Consider the following 17,684-nt stretch of genomic DNA (forward strand, 5'->3'; position numbering starts at 1 on the left):
GAACGTGTAACAAGCCAAGTAAAAGGTCCATTTGTTATGGGCGGTAACAAATGTTGACAAGGCAGTACCAAGAAGGGACTAAAAAGCCTATTTACAAATCAGAAGCCAGCATTTAACAAGGACAATGACACAAAGCGAATGGCAAATATAAGCGGAGAGTGGGCGGGGCTGCTAGTACATACCCTAATACAGCATGACTCGCAGAGCGAGCAGTGCATGCCGCTAGGCTCGACCTAACAGGGCAAAATATTGTTTCATTTTGTACATAAAGTTCAGACTGAATACCAGTATAAGAGCGGAATAACAAAACATGTGCAGCCTATTTAAAAAAATAATAGTGTTGCGCAAAAATAAACGTGTTACTTTGTAACGCGCGCAAAGCAAAAGCAGCCCACAACCTGCAGTTAGGCTAACATAGTGGAGAACTACAGTGGGTCCTATAGGAATCTCACGGTAACTGCTCTGTGCCAAGCCTCCTACGGGTCAACCAACCGCCCAATTTCTCACATGATCACTTACCATTGGCTGGCTTTCTTATCACTCTCATTTGGTTGCTTCTTATTTGATGGATTTACTTCCTCCTCTTGTGTTTCTCCTCCTCTCATCGTTTATTTACCTTCATTTTGATTGATGTCTTGTATCCTCTAATTGGTTACATTCAGGGAGCTATTTTCGTTCCTTTAGCATTCCATGGGGGGGTGTTTATATTCTTACTCTCGTCGGCCGTGGGTTCTCCGATGATAGCCCTCTTCAATAAACCCCCAAGTCCAACCATTTCTTCAATCACCCTCCAACACAGCGTCTGTCCTTTTGGAAAACGGGGTTTTCATTTTCCCCTTTACTGCTCCTCCCCGCTCAGCAGTGTTCACTCTGCCCGTTATTTACGTGTGCTTGTACCGGGACACCATTTTTCAGCTTTGGGCTTCTCTGTTTGTTTCTGATGATTGCAAACATACATTCTTTTGACAAGTGCAGGCCTATTCCACCTTCCTGCTTATGGGCAAGTACGAACAGAAAAGACACGTCGAGCTGCCTCCACGTCCTGTCCCGGTTTTCTCTTCGCATTGTGGGACTTGTAGTGCTCAGTGGATGCTGAGAAATACATAACTACTAATACCAGCATGCAAAGAAAAGGACAAGAGCTAGATGTATTATCCATGCATGGAATTGAGTAATATTACTAGGTATTCTCGCACTGACAGCTGCAGCCAGCTCTGATTAGGAACAGAAGTAGCAGAGTGATGTGAGTTGAAGCTGGAGCTCACTGCAAACATTTGGAACCGGAGAGGGGAGGGCTTGAGTACGATGACGTGCGGGTTAAATGATATGTAATTTACATTTGGTAGAGTGTAATCCTACGTGTGCACAGCCGGTCAGCTGCGGCCATTAAAGAAGGTAACCATCGAGCAGGAAGGAAGCTGACTTGTGTCTGGGTCACGTGGCCTATGCCTGAGTGGAGATAGGCCGCCTCCAGCTTGCACCTTGCAAGCTGTTGTCGCCGACTCTGCTTGTCCCTTCGGATCAAGGATGCAGGAACTCATCGCCGGAGTGGAGAAGTTCACGTTCGACATCGAGGTGGACGTGGACGAGCAGAAAGGGGCCTTCCTGCTGCCCTTTAATGGAATGGACAGTAAGTGTGATCGCGCGTGACACTGCGAGGCAATAGAGGAGGCGCGTGCAGCAAACCTTTATTTATCCTTAGCACTCAATCCAACGCTTGAAAGTTAATAAAAAGAGGCACATTTTGGAACATACAAGAGAACACGTGGTGTATTGTGATCTATTTCGGAAAGCCACCCACAGTGCACTACTACAGCAGACTTACTATAGCTGGGAAGTAAGCCTACGCCTGTCATTGGTTTCGTGTTTTTTTTGTTTTGTTGCACCAACATCTGTTGCATTCTGGAACTTACAGTGTCAGATTTAACATTGAGCATAAGGGCTCATACACCTCCCCATCCAAAATGTTTCACACTTGATGCGGTTCCGTCCAGTAGCTCTGTGAACTGATCTCTCTAAATGATTCGTTCTTTCTAAAGTCGACGGCGTTTCGACCCTTTGAAGAATATAGGGTCTCTCCAGGACCCAGTGGTATAGGGGCATCTGTAGATTAGAAAGGGGAGAGAGTGGTGTAAGCTAGAATCCTGTGGTAAAATTATGCGTAAATGAATGAATGAAGGGACCAACTTGTGAGAGATACCTGGAACAGAAACACTTGATAAGCGCAGCCATGTGATGTTCAAACATCAGTTGGGTGAAGACAGGCGCGCAACACCCATTGGGCTCACGGGGCTTCAGCCCCCCCCCCGTCGTGTGTGTCAGCCCGGGCTGACACAGTTTCGCGGGTTGGGGCTGGCGAGCATCTAATTGCAGCCACACCCGAGTAGTTAACAGGTCTTTGAAAGACCATTTACTTGAAAATGAGGCTTTTGAGAAAGAAAACCCGACGCAGACCTGCTTACATATGGCAGCTCTCTTACAATTAGGAAATGACGTGGGTTAGGCACGCTCTGCCATAAAAGTGGACTTGTTCATTTGGTGAGCTAAACGCACAGTGACGATTTCCTCCTTGAATATGCAGCGCATCTTGGTAAATATTTGATGGCGCTTTGGTTTCACTACAGTAGAAGGGCTGACACAGTTTCCTTCGGCAACTGTTTTGTCTTTGGGGCATTTTAATTGGAAGACGCGGGGGATGAGGTGTAAATAAATGACAGTATAATCTGTGCTGTGCCTGCCAAAACATCACATGAGCGCAGGAATGTAAAACTTGCAATCTTAGTGGCTGTACTAGATGAGGCAAAGCCTTTGCATTCATATTATATGTGAAGTGTTTGAAGTGTTAACCGTGACGTAATATTGGGAGTAAGAATAGCTCTTGTTTGCAGTCAGAGTGCTGCCACATGGGAATTATGGACTGTATTTCTGTATTTATTTTTCAATTTGCTGCAGCATGAACCAGGCCCTGTTAGGCATCAGAGCTCTACTACCATTTACACAAGATGGCATCATTGTGCCTTGGGGCCTGTTTCTTGCTGTTGTTGTGCCCGGGCAGTTAAGTGCTCGAAAATAAAACTGCAACATCAAGGCCGCTGTTAGATGTCTGGGTCTAGACAGAACGTCACAGGGAGGAGCCGGTGCATTGCCATCAGCGTCACCATAAGTGACACAACATATCTGAGGAGTGTCTGTAGCAGTGAGACATTATTCACCGAGATGATGGGGGTCCATGTCCTGTGCCGCAGTCGTGCAGATCCAAGATCACGAGGAGTGGACACGCTAGCAGTGGATAGTAACATTTCTGAGTCTTCCGCGCAGTGCTCAAACATTTCCCGCTCTGACAACACGGAGGGAATGCTCTTCTATAGCACACACTGCATATTAAGTCACATCTCGGCCATTCTTATTTGTATAATAAAATAGTTAAGGAAACATTGGCTGAGAGAAGCGACGTATTGATCGGTTAAAGGGTTTCTAGTGCGCCCTAATGGGTTTGGGCTGGCTCGCTGACTGGTCTGTGTGATGTATTCACAAGGCCCCGTGGCAGCAGAAGGAGTCTCGTATGCCACCTGACATAATATAAGGACATTGAAAGAGATCTCTCCCTGTAGGAGAAATTGACAAGGTAGCGGGGCTCATACATTGGCCTGCTTCCTCTCCCTATTGCTACCACTATCTACAGCACTCCAATGCCTTACTAAATAAATGCACAAAACAGAAGAGCTTTAAAATGACTAAACAAGGATTTCGTGATATGGTGTTCTCCTTTCTCATAAGGGGTCAGGTCATTCCATATTGTGATTGAATGTGGTATCTCTCGCTGCTTGAATCCTGCCTGCCTATCAGGCCACTTCACACAAGCACTTCTACAAAGGGGACTCTTTGTGCGGGTCTTATGTGGGTCCGTGACACCAGAATATGTGTTTTTAGTGCCTTCTTAAAGCAAGTCAAGTTGGACGGATAGCTCAGCAATTCTCGGAGAGAGTCCAGATCTTACGGAGTTGATTGGCACGGTCACTCTCCTCAGAGCGTTGCAACACTGCTTACTGAAGTAGCTGTGAGCGCTTCATATATGGTCTCAATCAATCCATCAGATAGAAGGGCCTGGGGCAGAAAAAGCTCTGAAGCCTTAATGTTAAAGTTGACTTGTGGGACTTTCAAAAACAATTTATCCTGAGTTACTAGATTTTTTATGTTACAGTAGAGTGAGATTCTGATGGATAGATAGAGGAGGACCAAGTACATGTATTCATCCTACAGCAGTGTATACATGTATACATCCAGCAGTCCAGTTTGAATAGGATCCCATCTTATAACTGGTAACCAGTGAAGGGCTTTAGAGCTGCTGCTGTACCATGATCGCTTCTACCCAACGCTGAGACAGGTGAGACATTCTGGCCATCTGACACCGATTGCGCCGTGAAGCTGGAGGGCCATTGTAGATGCAGTTATATTAATACAGTCTGAAGTTAACAGCCCCCGCAACTTCAAGGCAGAAGAGAGTGAGTGCATGACGTGTCTCACCTTTGCTTGTTGGTGGCAGCAACTCTTAATTACAAGCCCTTGCTGACCTAGAGGCATGATTTGCGTCACATTTTGGCCTTAGATACTGTCTCTGTCTTTTGCACTCTGTCTGTTTGGGGAAGTTGCGAGGAGGGTGGCTCTCTCCTTGGTTCCAATTAGGATTATAAATGTCTGGGGATAGATGGAGTTCACAAAGACACACAATGCAGTAGCATACGAACCCATATTTCACAGGGATTGCCATTGAATATAGATTTCATCATCAAAATGATATCCCCCCCAAACCACTCTGCGGAGCTTTACATTGTGAAGAGTATTGAGAGTATGTGGCTTGGGGACCACATTATGCAGCAAGGTTATCTAATTTGTGTCTAAAAAATTGCAATTTAGGTGGCACATTATATATATATTTTTTAATTTTTAGAGTTTTATATAGCACAAACTAGACCCGAGACATCGAGTATCAGAGCGCTGTACATGAGCACCAGTTTCGTTACAGATGTACACATTCATGGTTAGGCACTGGGAGATAAGGTGATTTGCCCAGAATCACAGGATGTTGAGCATCGTTGCTGAGACTTGAACCCGGTTCCCCAGGTCCAAGGTCCACCGCTCTAGCCGCAAGGCTACATCATCATTAGCTAGAAGCAACATTCTTTGTTAATTCTAAAGAATAGGTAGTAAAATGATATGGCAACTGTGGTAAATCTATAATTATGTGGTAAACCCTGCAGCCATTGTATCACATAAATCCGAGGTCCCTCGCCATTGCCCACTGTTACATCAACAATTTATTCATGCAAGTACATAAAACCTAAACATTTTAACCCCTTCGACGCTCATGACGAGCTGGGCTCGTCATGCAGTAGCCTCCCAGCACGCTCATGACGAGCCCAGCTCGTCATGAATAATGGGTTTTTGTAAATCCCAGCGCAGCAGCAGAATATGATGAGCTTCCAAGTGGTTAAACAGGGTTTTCAAGCTAACTACCCAACACCAAGATGTAATATAAAACTACATAACACTAATGTGTAATATGTAGCCATCTCTGGGCTCTCTCCAGGCGGGCAACGCCCATTGGTCTCAAAGGGCTTCAGCCCCTCCCCCCTGTCGTGTGTGTCAGCCCGGCTGAGACAGCGTCCCGGGCACAAACACAGCCACACCCGAGTACTTCACAGGTCTTTAAAAGACCATTTGCTTGTTAATGAGGCTTTGTTGTTTTTTCACCCCTTTTTAGAGAGCCCCTGCATCTCCACTCTGCATACTGCTGGAAGAATTAGCCCCACCCGAAATTTTTTCTTAGCCCCCCCCCGAAATTTGTCTCTAGTTGCGCCTCTGGGTGAAGAAGGAAGGGAAAGGATACTCACACTGGACCCAGCCGGGTACTGCAGAAGTGAGGGAAAGGAATTATGAAACACTGGTAATAACAACACACACATTCCTTCACCCATGCTTCTGTTATTGATAATACACAGACACATTCAGAACTTCAGCCTGGACAATAACCAAATCTTGACCTCAAGATGAATTTATCTAAAACTTCCTTACTGCCCACAGTGCAGATGATGCAGTTCCAGAAACTTTAATGTGTCTTTTAGGAACATTCTGTGACTAGCTGGAACCGTCCCAGAAAGAAAGATTGTAGAAGAACAGAAACATTATTGAAGTTAAACATTGAACAAGGGCAGGTATAATAATGTAAATATACATATTGTGCAAGGAAACTAATACCCTAAAGGAAATTTGGAACACCCCCTGTAAAAACAAGCATTTGCAATGCAATAGGGCTCGCATTGGTAAAGTTAGAGGTATTAGTATTGTAAATGACAAATTTTTTATTTATGTTTTTGTTTTGAAAATAGCGAAATTAATAACGTTGTCATTTACAATGCCAATACTGTTTACTTTTGCAAACGTGACACCTATATCATTTGTAATGCAATATGTGTTGTATTTACATGACTTAGATGTATTAATATTAAAAATAACAATGGGTTGTATTTTTTTCAATATTTAACACTTAAATAAAAGTTATTGTAATTTATAATGGCAATAGCTTAAACTTTTGAAAATACATTTTTTAAAAATTATGTTTAGTGTATTTTATTGTGATAAATAGAACAGAAGTGAAATATTAACATTTTTTTGTGACATTTGTAATAAAGTTTGAAACATTGAGAGAGCATATTTGAATCAGTTGTTGTTGAATGGTTGCACAGATTGATGCTGTGGTGGCTCTGAATGATGTTGTGGCGGCGACGAGTGATGCTGTGGCGTTCAGTGATGCTCTGGTAGCTCATAGTGATGTTGTGGTGCCCCTGAGTGATGCTGTGGTGATGCGATGGATAGTGAGGGCGATAGATAGATAGAGGGAGGGCGATAGATAGATAGAGGGAGGGCGAAAGATAAATAGCGGCAGGGTGAGAGATAGAGGCAGGGCAAGTGGGCGAGGGATGGAGTGTGGGCGAGGGATGGAGTGTGGGCGAGGGATGGAGTGTGGGCGAGGGATGGAGTGTGGGCGAGGGATGGAGTGTGGGGCGGGGGAGGGATGGAGTGTGGGGCGGGGGAGGGATGGAGTGTGGGGCGGGGGAGGGATGGAGTGTGGGGCGGGGGAGGGATGGAGTGTGAAGCGGGGGAGGGTTGGAGTGTGAAGCGGGGGAGGGTTGGAGTGTGGAGCGGGGGAGGGATGGAGGGTGGAGCGGGGGAGGGATGGAGTGTGGGGGAGGGATGGAGTGTGGGGCGGGGAGGGATGCAGTGTGGGGAGGGATGGATGGAGTCGGGGGAATAGATGGATGGAGTGGGGGGATGGATGGATGTAGCAGTGATGTGGAGTTGAGAGGAGATGTGGAGTTGAGCGGAGATGTGGAGTCGAGCGGTGGTGTGGAGTCGAGCGGTGGTGTGGAGTCGAGCGGTGGTGTGGAGTCGAGCGGTGGTGTGGAGTCGAGCGGTGGTGTGGAGTCGAGCGGCGGTGTGGAGTCGAGCGGCGGTGTGGAGTCGAGCGGCGGTGTGGAGTCGAGCGGCGGTGTGGAGTCGAGCGGCGGTGTGGAGTCGAGCGGCGGTGTGGAGTCGAGCGGCGGTGTGGAGTCGAGCGGCGGTGTGGAGTCGAGCGGCGGTGTGGAGTCGAGCGGCGGTGTGGAGTCGAGCGGCGGTGTGGAGTCGAGCGGCGGTGTGGAGTCGAGCGGCGGTGTGGAGTCGAGCGGCGGTGTGGAGTCGAGCGGCGGTGTGGAGTCGAGCGGCGGTGTGGAGTCGAGCGGCGGTGTGGAGTTCTACATCCATGACAGCAGCCTCCAGTCAGCAAGCTTTCATAACCCTTAGCCACTGGCATGGCCTCCGGTGGGTTGAGGGCAGGCACACGTCAACGCAAGGGTTCATTTGAATAAGTCCACCATATAACATAACATGCATATTTGTAGAAGGTGGCATATTGCATGTTTGTTTTAAGCCAGCTCAGGTGTACTAATTTTAGCAAACTCGCAAGGTTGAGAGGATGAATCGACTCTCTGGAATTTTATCCTGGGGCCAGCAGTTCAACCACAGTTGCCGGCTGTGGAAGTGAGTGCGCATTTCATCCAATAACCGCACATGGCCGTGCATAATAAGCACAGGAGGAGAGACAGTTCCACCAATACAGTCGGGTGGGAGATGAGGGCCCAGAGAACCCTTTTTACAAATGCTGAGTTGTATAACTCAACCTGACTTTTCTCTATTAAACTGTCAATTGTGTCTTGTGGAAATTATTGCCACTACCTGTAATTGCCACTGCACGCATTCTCCTACCTCGTGTGTGTGTGTGTTTTTTTTTTTAAATATGAAGCACTCCAGTTACTGCATGCTCAAACTGAGCCTTTTTGGATAAACATCTTTAGGAAAATCAGAGAAAATCCGACGCGTAAATAAAACACAAGCAAAGATAAAATGATGAAATACATACTTCTTTAAAATGAAAGCATTAAGCAAGAGGAAACGATGTATGAAAATATATAGCTTTAATCTTGAGACATAAAAACACTTTTGGTACAGAACAGACGTGGCGCTGGGGAAAAATATAATACATTGTTTTCAGTGTAACACTACCTACCTCGCTTTGCACAGAGAAACTTGATGTGCCACCCATACACAAAAGAGTGTACCCAGCTCTCACAACGAGACACACATGAGACATCTCTGATAAACCCGTTGCTCTGCAGAGAATGCATTATCGCGACAATCTGTCACAAGGGAAGGAGGTACCGACCCAGCGTGAAGCCAGCAAAGTGGAATCTGATCAAACAGAAACTGGCTCTCGGCATTGCCATTGCGTGGGCGGGGGTCGCATTCCGTTGAGGTGTGAAGCAGGCAGGCGGCTCGGGAAGCAAATGGAAAGGGCAGCTACACTACAGTACTAGTCTAGGGAAATGCAAAGCAGAAGAATACATGCAGTCACAGGAACTGCTTTAATAAAAATGTAAAATAGCACGTTGAAAAGATGGTTAAACACCAGAGCTGCTTACTTTGGAGCTGGGGATCCAGGTTCGAGTCTCGGCGTCGGCTCAACATCATGGGACTCTGGTCAAATCACTTAATCTCCCAGTGCCAACCAAAAAGGAGTGTGGCCTTGTTTAATGTAACTGGTGGTCGTGTAAAGCGCTCCAATACCTTCGGGTCGAGTTCCCGCTATATAAAACTGCATAAAAAAACCAAATAATAAAGATGAGGGTTTTTGCATAGGTCAAAAATATTTTAGAGAAACCCTGACGTGCATTTGCACCAATGTAAACTCACTTTCGTGTGCATCACGCTCACCGGTCTGGGTGGGAGGACATGCCTTGGCATAAACATAAAGGGAGTTCACCCCTACTTTTCCAGGGACACTCCAAAGCTTCGGGATTCCCGGAAAACTGAAAATCTGCACTTGGAAGCGTGAAGCAGGGAGTGTATATTGGGGACGGGCTCTTGTCTGAGGGCATGCAGCCAACGGGATGAGATGTGTCACATGAACTGTGGCTTCTAATACAGAGGATCACACGCGAGGACAGTGTGTACTTTGTGTGAGAAATGCATTTACCGAATGGGGCGTGGCCATGTCGTGTCCTCCAAAAGGAGGATGTTTGTGGGCCCCAGAGAGGCTTGGCAGGCCTGCACAGTCTCCCTGATGTTAACCAACCTCCTGTGTGGCTTGCCAAGCATCTTACAATGACACTTTTATTAATTTAGCGTTTACAGTAAATACTGAGCAGATGTGGCGTAAGAGACGAACCTGCCAGTTTTTGAACTGGGGAACCAGGTTCGAGTACCGGTTACGGCTCAACATCCTGTGATCCTGGGCAAATCACTTTATTTCCCCGTGCTTTAAAAACGCCATGACTTTGTGTAATGTAACTGGTGCTCGGCTAAAGAGCTTTGATGCTCTCGGGCCAATATACCACTTCTCTGCTATTTCTCAGTGTTGTAAATAAAAAGGGTTGTTACTGCCCAGTGCAAACTTCGGGAAAGTGAGTCGTGATTCAAACATCTGACTGCAGTTCACCACATACCTCCGTAGCGAGCGTTTAACTCCCCGAGACGTCCCGCAGCAAATTGCAAATATAAACAACACCCCCCCAGCAGAATGTGACAGCTGACCTTGAATGATGGTGCCAGGAGCAGCGCTGTGCTTATGGACGTAGAATTAGAGTTCAAAGACTGTTGCACTGCTAGAGAGTGAAACTGAGTGAGAAATGATGGTGAGAAAGGAGGACGGAAGGATATCAACAGAGATGGAGAGACCGAGTGTTGGAACAGTGAGAGTGAACCGTGAGAGAAGGGGAAAGCATGGTCGGCCAGCTGAGAGAGAGAAAGAACAGATGGTGAAAGTTGAGAGAAAAGACTAAGAAAAGATGGGGCAGAGAAAGGCGTGAAAAAGATGCAGAAATATGCTGAGGGCGGTGGAGAGGAGGTGGAAAAGAGGAAACAGTTAGAAGGGCAAATAAAAAAGAGAAAGCATGTGGGGAGAGAGGCAGAGACCATGGGAAGGTGGGGTAGAGGAGGAAACAGATAGGGGAGAGCTGGGTGGGTGAGGGTGTGGCGTAGCGGACAGAGCTACTGACTTTGGAACCTGGGGATGGAGAGTCCATCCTTCTCGAGCAGGAGTCAATCCCTATCGAGGGTCGGAATGGGTAGGGAACACCTTACAAAACGGAAGGGGACGTAACACCAGAGCTGCTTACTTTGGAGCTGGGGATCCAGGTTCGAGTCTCGGCGTCGGCTCAACATCATGTGACTCTGGTCAAATCACTTAATCTCCCAGTGCCTACCAAAAAGGAGTGTGGCCTTGTTTAATGTAACTGGTGGTCGTGTAAAGCGCTCCAATACCTTCAGGTCGAGTTTGCGCTATATATGACTGCATTAAAAAAATAAATAATAAAGATGAGGGTTTTTGCATAGGTCAAAAATATTTTAGAGAAACCCTGACGTGCATTTGTACCAATGTAAACTCACTTCCGTGTGCATGACGCTCACCGGTCTGGGTAGGAGGACATGCCTTGGCATAAACATAAGATTGGAGAAGGTACTACAAGATGTGGGTAATCACTGTGTCACTGAGTAATCGTGCCCTTTGCGGAACTGCGTGCTCACTGCGTAGTGCGAGGGGGCGAGATCCAGCATGTACTGGTTGATCCGTCCTAGTTAGAAAGGCAGAGCTTGGGGTTAAAGGTGCTAGAAGATGTTTCTGAGTTCAAGCAATGACGCCTGTGCCTCCCATCCGGTGCCAGAAGGTGAGCTGGATTGGCATGAGGTGATTATAATGCGCAGAACGTCAAAATATTGATAACATCTGTGCTGCAGTGCTAGTGCATTATCATCCATGCGGAAGGTCACAGTGAGGGATCAAAAGAAAAAGTCCAAAGTACTGGGCTGGAAACCGTGCCTGGCACAGGAAGGATGAACGTTATGAGTGCCCTCCTAATCAAATAGCAGAACATTATCCCAGGAATCCCAAACTGAGCCACAGTTGTTCCAGCCATTACATGGATAAACAAGCATTGGCCACACGACACGGCCAGAAACGAAGCCGAAAGAAGCTTTTAGGGGCGGGGGGAGCAGCTCCCTTTGAAGCACGGCCTCGCTGTGGTAGCGCTCTAGTTGTTCCAAGGCGGAACAGGAAGTGACCACGGAGGAAGTGGAAGGCGGCCATATTGTTTCCCTGGCGCCGACCGCTAGGTAAGCCAGCCCCGGCGCTCCTGAATAAAGTATATGTACAAACTCATAACGGCGTTTGTACTCCTTTACAATGGCGACGAGTCGGGACGAGTGAAGAACCCGAACGCTCACGCGACCCCTGCGGTGCGCACGCATATCGCGTGAGGCGGAAAACGACCACGGAGCGCAGCAGAGGAGCCGGCAAGAGAAAAAAAAAAAGTGCGAAAAAAGCACCAGGACGACCACAAGCCAGAAAGGGGCCACACACCGACACCAGGACCCAGAACAGGCTACTGCACAAAGAAACAACATCAGAAGAAGGCAGAGAGCACAGCGAGGCGGCAGGAGACACCCACGGGGAGACAACAAGGTACCAAGCCCCATAGCACTACTGCAAGCCCTTGCTAGTGCCATAGAAACAGAGAAAAGAGGCGCACGCTGGCGGAGACTGCAGGCCCATCGAGTGCAAAGGCAGGAGGCAGCTCGAGAGCAGCATCTCTCACCACAGAGGGTGGATTGGGAGAGGACAGCGAGGGGGAACACAGAGAAGACGAGGGAGGAGAGCAAGGCGCCCCAGGGAGTCCATCCAGGCAAACAGTCTCTGTACCAAAAGCCAAGAGGAACGTCCAAGCCATGGCGAGCCAGAGCACATCCCTCACCCAGCTAGTTCCATTTCTCACGAAGAGTGGAGAACCGGAAAGAAAATGGGAGGACTGGAAGAGGTACTTCCTCAACTATCTGGAGGCGCTAGAAGAGGAAGGCGATACACCCTTCACGAGTAAGAGGAAAAAGAAGATCCTGCTCCATAACTTAGGTCCAGAAGGGCTCAGGATCTATGACACTATCGTGAAAGGGGAAAGAGCCGCAACGGATACGGAGGTGTTTGATCACGCCATCGAAGACTTAGACGCACATTACAGGCCTGTAGTGTGTGTCGCCATCGACAGATTTAACTTCTTTCAGAGGACACAGAAGAGCGGAGAGTCTGTTGACGAGTACGTCGTAGCACTGAGGAAGTTGGCTGCCACGTGCAAATTTGGTGGAGTGCATGATGAACTCATCAGGGATCAAATTATTATGCATACCTCTAGTACCCACATACAGGAGAAATTGTGGGTGAATGGCGACGCTCCACTCAAGGAGATCTGGGCGATGGTAAAGAAAGCCGAGCTATCGAGAAGGTGTGCCCAAGCAGCGAAGAGGGACGCCCAGGAATCGCAAGCAGTGTGTAGAGTAATGGTGCCACACAGGAACGACCGTTGGAAGCAAAATGAGACGCGGAAGACCCAGGGAGGAAATAGAGCTGAATTCTCCACTAAATCACAGGCGGACAGCAAGACACACAGAACAGGAAAAAACCAGTGTTACAGGTGTGGTAGCAATAACCACATGGGAAACGACAAGGCGTGCCCCGCTTTCAAGGCCAGGTGTTCCTACTGCAACATCTTTGGACACTACGAGAAGGTGTGTCGCAGGAAACCGAAGAATGCCGTAGTGCGCTTGGTAGACCATGATCAGAGAGAGGATTCCAGTGATCAGGACGACAAAGGTGAGGAGGAAGAATTCCTGTACATTGATGTCCTAGTTCTGGAGATGGATGGTTCCAACACAGACAGGCCTCGTCTCGACATGCACATAGGGGGCATACCCTTGGAGATGATCGCGGACAGCGGAGCACCCATCTCAATTGTTCAGAGGCAGGTATGGGAAGACAACTTTGCGGCGAAGATCAAGGAAACACTCTTACCCATAGATGTGAGACCAGTAACGTACACTGGACAAAAGATCCCCATGTTGGGATACTGCCCGCTCTTGTTTGAATTTAGAGGTCGCCATGCGCAGTGCAAGCTGTACGTAGCGGAGAGAGGCCCGTCCGTTCTGAGTTGGAAGGACCAAGGAGCTTTGGGGATCCAGCTCAACCCTGGTGGCATAGAGAAAATCCTACTCATGGACATGGCGGTCAGGGAAGACGTGCAGCTGTGGAGGAAAACATATCCCAAAGTATTCAACGGGCAGATTGGCGAGTTGGGCAAGTACACGCACCTCATCAAACTGAAGGAAGGGGCGGTACCAGTAGTGCACAGAGTGAGGAACATTCCGTTCCGCAGCAGAGAGGCAGTACAAATAGAGCTGGACAGGTTGGAAAAGGAGGGAGTCATCAGGGCGATAGAGAGCGCGGAGTGGCTGTCTCCCCTGGTTGTAGCCCAAAAGCCCAACGGCAAGGTACGTCTCTGCGTGGACTTAAGGGAGTTAAACAAAAACATTGTCATAGACAAATTCCCCTTGCCGCGCATCAGTGAAATGCTGGCAAAAACGAAGGATGTCACATGGTTTTCCACAGTGGACCTCTCGTCGGCCTATCATCAGGTTAAGCTTCATCCGTCGTGCACCCACCTCACGTCGTTTATCACACCCTTCGGGTGCTATGAGTTCGTGAGGATGCCCTTCGGCTTAGCTTCCGCCGCGGCCGTGTTCCAGAAAATCATGCATAAACTCCTGAAAGACCTTAGGGATGTCCTCTTCTTCCAGGATGACATTCTGGTAATGGGGAAGTCGAGGCAGGATCACAACGTGAAACTTCACAAGGTGCTACAGAAACTGCAAGACAGTGGATTGACTGCCGAGTGGACGAAATGCAATTTGGGAGTGCAGTCGGTCACATACCTCGGCCATGAGGTGAGTGGACAAGGCATAACTCCGAAGAAAACAAACATGAGAGCCATCATGGAAGCGCCCACTCCGGAAAGGAAGGAAGATGTTCGGTCATTCCTAGGGATGGCCGAGTATTACAGCAAATTCATCCCTCATTTCGCAACAAAGACACACTACATACGACAACTGCTCAAGGAAAAGAACAGGTTTCAGTGGGGAAAAGAGGAGCAAGAAGAGTTCGACGCACTCAAGCGAGAAATGGGTACAGCCATTCCACTCAAGGGATTTGACCCCAAAGCTGAGTCTATTCTCACCACAGACGCCAGTGACCGAGGCCTAGGAGCGGTACTGATGCAGAGAGAGGAGTCAGGAGAGATGTCGACCGTCAGCTTCGCCTCCCGCTCGTTGTCGCCCAATGAGGAGAAGTTCAGTGTGGTGGAGAAAGAGATGCTGGCGGTAGTCTGGGCGGTAGAAAAATTCAGGCAATACTTGTGGGGTGCCAAGTTTCTCGTGAAAACCGATCACAAGCCTTTAGTTCGCGTCCTGACATCAAGCGGACATGACCATGCCACACCCAGGATTGCCAAGATGACCCTACGGCTATTGGACTTTGTCTATGAAGTCGAGCACATTCCAGGGCCACAGAACAAAGTGGCCGACTTCCTAAGCAGGGCAGCTGCCATGGAAGAGGCAAAGAATGAAGAAAGGCAAGAGTGGGAAGGATACGTGGTAGCCACCATCCAGGACACTGAGGAGGTAATAAGCGCCCAGGACTGGGAAGAAGCCTACAGGGAAGACACAGACCTGGAGGCCGTAAAAGGATATGTCGTTCATGGCTGGCCAGAGAAGAGACACTTAAAGGAGGAGCTGAAGAGATACTGGGAGGTCCGAGAGGAACTGTCTTTGGCCGAAAACCCAATGTTCTTACTCCGAGGGGACAAAGTGGTACCACCCAGGAACATTTTGGAACGGTTGATGTCCTTACTGCATGAAGGGCACCAGGGCATCACAAAAACGAAAGCCTTAGCCAGACAGGCATACTGGTGGCCAGCCATCGACGCGCAGGTAGAAAGACACGTGCGCTCTTGCGAGTCTTGCGCAAAATCGGACAAGGCTCAGAGCATGTTGAGGCCACCGCTGGGAAGATTTCCAATTCCAGAGGGCCCGTGGGAGATGTTGTCAGTGGACATAATGGGACCGGTCCTGAACAAGGAGGGCACTCAAAAGTACGTGGTGGTTGCCATTGATAGGTATTCCAAGTGGCGGATTCCTTTTGGCAAAATTCACGGACATTAGCCTCACCTTCGGATTTCTGGTAACCCTGCTGCCTGCTGCCGCTGTTGCCGCTACTACTGGCCGGACCCGCTTCGCGGGTCCCGCTGCGCGGTTAGCTGCGGCCGCCACACTGCATCTTCCATCAAGGGGTTGGGCGTTCCCACTGACCGACAGGGCTGCGAGCTTGCAGCGGGGGACTCCAAGGACCAGGAGTCCCCGCGCGCCCGTCACCACCTGGGCTGCTCTCCCTGCCGGCTCCACCCCCATCCTACCTTTCTTAATCGGCGGCGGAAAACCCTGCAAGCGGATTCCTTTTGGCAAAATTCACGGACATTAGCCTCACCTTCGGATTTCTGGTAACCCTGCTGCCTGCTGCCGCTGTTGCCGCTACTACTGGCCGGACCCGCTTCGCGGGTCCCGCTGCGCGGTTAGCTGCGGCCGCCACACTGCATCTTCCATCAAGGGGTTGGGCGTTCCCACTGACCGGCAGGGCTGCGAGCTTGCAGCGGGGGACTCCAAGGACCAGGAGTCCCCGCGTGCCCGTCACCACCTGGGCTGCTCTCCCTGCCGGCTCCACCCCCTCATCCACCAATCTCATAGGCATAAAAGTGAAGTAACATCCCCGCTGCGCGGGAGCGCGCGGGAGGGCGCCGGGAGAAGCCCGGAACAAGGGCGGGACCGTTTGAGGCCGTTCGAGGACTAAGAGGACTGGCCTGGCCCACCTCCCTTGGTTCTTGCCACTGTCATCGTGCCTGGACTCTGAGATTAGTGAGTACTCTACAGAAATCATAACTGTCACACATTATGTGTACTCGGGGGAGTCGCAGTAAGACTGCGCTGGGTTTAACCAAGCCAAATGGTACCTTGGACGATTTTCTTGTAAAAACAAACTTGGCAATAGATGCGGAAATCACAAAAATGCAGAAGAGGGTTTCAATCGAGTTAGACGCTGCGCGCAGACTCTCCCAAACATTTGCTAATTCCCAAAAATCTTCCCTGGGAAACATTGCGTCTGCTGTATCCCCCCAACAGGCTTCATGCCCCCCCCCCCTTGTTGATTCTCGCCGATGTTCATCACCCCCCCCCCTTCCTCCTCTCCACTACCATTAGACTCTTCCTTTATCTTCTCACCCATGACCTCCAAACCTAGTGAGGGCCAATTGCCTACTGAACAGGGAAACCCTACCACTTTGCCGGACATTTCTGCCCCTTCCTTTTCTGTAGCAAAAAGCAAACACCTAGATCGTCAAGGTCTGAAAAAGAAAAACAATGCAAAATTTGCTTATGCTCGCAAGAAAGCAAAAATTGCAAGGCAGCAGTTTTTCAATCACAGAAGAACTCTGCCCAACACAGGGGAGTTTAAACAAACATCACCTCCAGCTACTCAGTTAACAGGGGGTGATAGCAATCTTACTTATTTCAACTCTACTACTGCCCCCGTTTTAGAGAATCCTACCGTCCTTGGCGATAACTTAACAAGGGGAGGGCAAAATGAGCTAGGGAGGGACATTGATAAAGCGGGTGATGATGAAGACTTTCTCAAAACAGTCTGGGTTACGTTAAAACAACTATTGACACCTTTTGAACTCAGACTGTCACGCATTGAGAACCACCTTCTTGAAATGGATAAAACCTTAGTATCCCTGGCCACGCTTAGCCTAAAACAGCTAGAAGCAACATATCCTCATATCACTGAGGGTGCCCCCCAGGTTAGTAATGATGGCATCCAACCTGTATCAGCCCCTAACACTGGCATCCAAACGGCTCCAGTCTCTAAGGAGGCCCCCCTTGTTCCTTTAATTTTGCCCTCACCTTTACCCCCCCCATTACCCAAACCTACTCCAATTCCTAAACCCCGGACAATTGCAAATGTCGCTGCTCATCCATTATCCAATCCACCAAAATCAGAGAAAAAACCTTCCAAAAAACACGTGCAGCCCAAATCTTTTTCTAGAGCTGACCAGAAGGCGAGCTACCCTATCACTCCCCTTTTAGAGCGTATACCTAACCCACACCAAAATCATCAGAACTTTCGCGGAGGCTATATTGACCTCCCCCCTGAGGCCGGGCCCTAT

General features: G+C 48.9%; 1 protein-coding gene across 2 annotated transcripts in view; it reads left to right on the forward strand.

The window, feature by feature from the left end:
• Positions 1–1,162: 1,162 nt before the first annotated feature.
• The window catches only part of CPSF4L (cleavage and polyadenylation specific factor 4 like), a 228,903-nt gene continuing 212,381 nt past the window's right edge, over positions 1,163–17,684 (forward strand). For both annotated transcript variants that reach the window (XM_078650780.1, XM_078650782.1), the window contains exon 1: positions 1,163–1,630. In XM_078650780.1, the coding sequence (XP_078506906.1) occupies positions 1,528–1,630 (103 nt within the window). In that variant the 5' untranslated portion in view covers positions 1,163–1,527. The remainder of the gene's footprint in view (positions 1,631–17,684) is intronic.

This window comes from Lissotriton helveticus, chromosome 7 (assembly GCF_964261635.1).
Source record: "Lissotriton helveticus chromosome 7, aLisHel1.1, whole genome shotgun sequence".
In the NCBI taxonomy this organism is placed as follows: Eukaryota; Metazoa; Chordata; class Amphibia; order Caudata; family Salamandridae; genus Lissotriton; species Lissotriton helveticus.